This window comes from Rhinopithecus bieti, unplaced genomic scaffold (assembly GCF_001698545.2).
Source record: "Rhinopithecus bieti isolate Rb0 unplaced genomic scaffold, ASM169854v2 scaffold_947, whole genome shotgun sequence".
Lineage (NCBI taxonomy): Eukaryota > Metazoa > Chordata > Mammalia > Primates > Cercopithecidae > Rhinopithecus > Rhinopithecus bieti.
The window spans coordinates 1,343,535-1,348,458 of NW_016803664.1; the positions used below are offsets into that span (position 1 = coordinate 1,343,535).

The 4,924-nt window shown below is 37.8% G+C and overlaps 1 protein-coding gene across 12 annotated transcripts in view; it reads left to right on the forward strand.

Annotated features, from left to right (window-relative positions):
• The window catches only part of SLTM (SAFB like transcription modulator), a 57,541-nt gene that overhangs the window by 45,168 nt on the left and 7,449 nt on the right, over nt 1–4,924 (forward strand). For all 12 annotated transcript variants that reach the window (XM_017896304.1, XM_017896288.1, XM_017896295.1 and 9 more), the window contains 5 exons: nt 766–946; nt 1,671–1,795; nt 2,629–2,799; nt 3,639–3,950; nt 4,050–4,194. In XM_017896304.1, coding sequence (XP_017751793.1) covers nt 766–946; nt 1,671–1,795; nt 2,629–2,799; nt 3,639–3,950; nt 4,050–4,194 — 934 coding nt within the window. The remainder of the gene's footprint in view (nt 1–765; nt 947–1,670; nt 1,796–2,628; nt 2,800–3,638; nt 3,951–4,049; nt 4,195–4,924) is intronic.

A 4,924-nucleotide genomic window follows, 5' to 3' on the forward strand; every position in this document is an offset into this window, starting at 1 on the left:
AAAAAAAAAAAAAAAAAAAAAAAAAAAACCTGATGGATTTCTGTAGAAATAGTACTGACCCATTGAGAACCACTGTGTTACTAGAGAAAGACATGCTAATGATAGACAGAAAAGGACACTGACTACCTTACAGTAAGAAAATAAAATTAAAAGTCTAATATAATAACAATTCAGTTCAGCAAACAGTTGAACTACCTCTCACTCAGAAAACACATTACCTGGAGCCATCTATTATAGGATAGTAAACATTACAAAATAGCCCTTAAAGACACCATTTTGTTGTATGTAGTATTTGCTATTGTTGATGTTCATTGTTATGATCCCAAATCCTCAAAATAAAGTATATACTTTGTTTAAGGAGATACAATAGAATATATAATAGGCATTAGAGCTTTTCCATCAAAACAGGTGTTGGAAGTTGTAGTTTTGTAAATTTATATATGCAGATTACATCCTTCTAAAATGTCAATTAATTAATGGACTATTATTATAGTGATTTTTATTTAAACAGGAATCATCTAAGAGGCAACTACTCTATATTATAAAATTTAGCTGCTCAGTTGACAGTCTTATTTATAAATAAGTGAAAATATTGGGATCTGTTTAAAGTTTTACTTTGAATTATCTTTCCAATTACATTAAAACTACTTAGATTGAGTTGAAATTTAAAATTGCCAACCTCAAGGAAAAATTCAAATTCAAAGCTATTCTCTTTCACACAGTGCTAGCATAATTTAAGTATTTCTAAATACTGATTTTTGGTAGACGAAGAGAGATTGCAGAGAGAGAGCGTCGAGAGCGAGAACGCATTAGAATAATTCGTGAACGGGAAGAACGGGAACGCTTACAGAGAGAGAGAGAGCGCCTAGAAATTGAAAGGCAAAAACTAGAGAGAGAGAGAATGGAACGCGAACGCTTGGAAAGGGAACGCATTCGTATTGAACAGGTGCAGTCAGAAAATCTTTTCATCTTAAATAACTCACCTTTTTCAAACTGTGATTTTAGCCCTAAAATTTGCTTTACTTGTTGTAAAGCGTCTATAGAATGAGTTTAGCTAATGAGCTTTTAAGTGTCCCTGAAAGATAACAGTGAATTAGATACTAGTTAAAAATACAATTAGTAGTGACTTTGTTCTAGATAACTGGTAATAATTCTAGCTCTGCAATATCATGGCAGCCTAATAGTCTGAGCATAGGACTATGAGTCCAGAGTAGTTGTAATCCAGGCTCTGTCACTATCCCAGTCTTAGAAAATAATAATGATTTCCTTACATATTATAGTGGGAATGATTTCCCAAGGCTGGAAGGAAATAATGCCTCTCTTTGCAGAATTGCACCTCAGGGTTTTAAGGCACTTAGTCTCCATACATATTAAGAACGCTATTTCTAATTCCCTTTAGGTGCTTTTATTTTAGTTGAATGATTAAACTAAACTTGACTTTCCCAAATACTTGCCAACTTTCACCATCCAGTCCTTGTTATTTTTAATGTTGCAGAACAATAGCTATAGCCTAGATTATTGAAATCAAATTTAGGTGTCATAGGTTTGTGTTTTGCCTGGTCTTTGCTTATGATGGTTTCTTAGCGACAGGATTAAAACAAGGTTGCATGTATACTTATCTTATGTTTTCATTTTGCCTTGGTTGGTTCTTCCTTCTGTGTTGTCTGAAGGAACGTCGTAAGGAAGCTGAACGGATTGCTCGAGAAAGAGAGGAACTCAGAAGGCAACAACAGCAACTTCGTTATGAACAAGAAAAAAGGAATTCCTTGAAACGCCCACGTGATGTAGATCATAGGTAGTTACTCACTTTATTCCTTAACAGTTACACTTGCTGTTTTATTCCCTTTAGGCTAAGACTAGAGAATTAGAAAGTATAGACTCCCATCACTGAAATAAAAGTCATGATCAACAGGGATGGGAAGGATTACAGTACTGGGGTAGACCCAGTGCACTGGCAAGTGGGAACAGTCTGCGTTTCTTTCCCTGTCTACTTTTCTGACGCCAAATGTTTTTCATTATGACTGGAAATACATTGTCGTGGTAGGCTTCCATAATAAACAGATTTTGAACATTCTTAAAAAGGTAGTGCAGATAGTATAGAAATGGAAGTCATAAACTTGAGATTGAAAGATACATTCTGTTGTGTGTTTGGATTCATACTTCATATAGATTTAAAAATATAAGTATGCCCATTTAATTTTCTTAACAGAAATTCTATTAAAATGAGTTGATTGTGTAGAGAAATAGGTGGAATGAATGAACTGTGCTTCTGACTTGCCACTCAAACGTTTCCAAAGTTAAGGATAACTGAAGAGGTTGTGAACTGCTGGTTAGAATTTTATTATAAAGTGGTTTCAAGTATTTTGTTTGTCTTTTCCATTTAATAATTATAAGACATGCAGTTTTTCAACTATTTTTCTTTCCTGTTAAATTCTTCTCACACTATTTGACTTTATGTAATTCAACAATTAAGTCTTTGCTAGTTTGTACTCCTGAGTGTCTTATGTCTTGAGTTTATTAGCCCTGTTGTGTCCACAGTTCTAACATGTGGTATGTATGACTCCAAGTAAATGTTGTTTGATTACTGTAGAACTAATTTATGTAAATGAGCAAATATTTCTCTTCAAGGCGAGATGATCCTTACTGGAGCGAGAATAAAAAGTTGTCTCTAGATACAGATGCACGATTTGGCCATGGATCTGACTACTCTCGCCAACAGAACAGATTTAATGACTTTGATCACCGAGAGAGAGGCAGGTTTCCTGAGAGTTCAGCAGTACAGTCTTCATCTTTTGAAAGGTAGATATGTTGAAAATTGTTACATTTATTTTATGAGCCTTGCTAGTGATAACTCCGTTTCTCCTAAAATCTTAATTAAGAAGTACCAGCTCAGAACTGAATGCTCAGAACAAATTATATGGTTTTTGTTTCTGTTAATGGGAATGTGATTCAGTATTCCAAATTAATTAACTAGAACACCATTAAGTAGGTTGCCTTTATCTTCTTATCTTTATTTTTATTTTTTTTGAGACAGGGTCCCACCTGTCTCCCAGGCTAGAACACAGTGGTGCAATCTTGGTGTACTGTAACCTCTGCCTCCTGGGTTCAAATGATTCTTGTGCCTCAGCCTCCCAAGTAGCTGGGATTATAGACATGCACCACCACCATGCCCGGCTAATTTTTGTATTTTTGGTAGAGATGGGGTTTTGCCATGTTGGCCAGGCTGGTCTAGCACTTCTGGCCTCAAGTGATCCATCCACCTCAGCCTTCCAAAGTGCTGACATTACAGGCACGAGCCACCGCGCCCGGCCTCTTCTTATCTTTAAAACTGTGGGAGCACTGATTGCTTTGAATGTGCCTCAACTGTTAAGAACAGTAAAACAATCTTCAGCTTGGTAGCGACTTTGAGTGTTTGGTATCATTTCTCCTGAACACTAAGAAAACCAACCTTAGGCTAGACAGTTAGTTCAGTTTAAAAGAAAATGAGTTGTAATAATCAATAACTAGCTTTTTTCCATGGCTTTGCCTTAAGTTCATTTTTTGGTTTCATCATTATAGGTTATGCAGACAAAGTTAAGAAGAATTAAGCACTCAAGTAAGCACTTCTTGGACCTATATTCTTTGTTTCTAATCAATAGGCGGGATCGCTTTGTTGGTCAAAGTGAGGGGAAAAAAGCACGACCTACTGCACGAAGGGAAGATCCAAGCTTTGAAAGATATCCCAAAAATTTCAGTGACTCCAGAAGAAATGAGCCTCCACCAAGAAACGAACTTAGAGAATCAGACAGGCGAGAAGTTCGAGGGGAGCGAGACGAAAGGAGAACGGTGATTATTCATGACAGGCCTGATATCACTCATCCTAGACATCCTCGAGAGACAGGGCCCAATCCTTCCAGACCCACCAGCTGGAAAAGTGAAGGAAGCATGTCCACTGACAAACGGGAAACAAGGTAGCTGTGTACTTTGTAATGCTTTCCTAGTGGTCTCATGCCTTGGGGTTAAAAACATTACAGTTTTGATCATGTATGTTTTTATGTTTTGTTTAACAGAGTCGAAAGGCCAGAACGATCTGGGAGAGAAGTATCAGGGCACAGTGTGAGAGGTGCTCCCCCTGGGAATCGTAGCAGCGCTTCGGGGTACGGGAGCAGAGAGGGAGACAGAGGAGTCATCACAGACCGAGGAGGTGGATCACAGGTAAATGCTGCGGGAGGCTTGCCTCCAGCCTGCAGACATACATTTAGAGGATTCATGAGCTACTCTGGATATACAGTAACATTTTGATATGGCCTAGATTAGCTAGATTGGAATGATTGAGAGGCATTAATTTTTAATTTTAATTTTTAAAATTAATCTGAATTTTTCTCATACTTTACTGTCAGAGTTGACCATCAGTAGTCCAAAGAGTTAAGGTACTAGCCTTGAAATACTTACTCCATTTTGATTAAACTTCCTAGTGAAATTTAAGAATTGTTAATTTGATAAATGAGCCTGTCTAATGATAACTTTGGTTTTATTTCTTTTTAAGAAATTGAGGCTTTCAAACTGGATCTGAAATCTTTGGCCCCTATGGCCCCTATTTGTGTTTCCTTTTCACTTTTTCCTTCTTAATAAGATATTCTTGACCAGGTATGGTGGCTCATGCCTGTAATCCCAGCACTTTGGGAGGCCGAGGTGGGCAGATTGCCCGAGCTCAGGAGTTTGAGACCAGCCTGGGCAACATGGCGAAACACCATCTCTACTAAAAATACAAAAATTACCTGGGTGTGGTGGTGTGCGCCTGCAATCCCAGCTACTCTGGAGGCTGAGGCAGGAGAATCGCTTGAGCCCAAGAGTTGGAGGTTGCAGTGAGCCAAGATGGCACCACTGCACTCCAGCCTGGGTTACAGAGCCAGACCCTGTCTGGGAGAAAAAAAAAAAAAAAAAA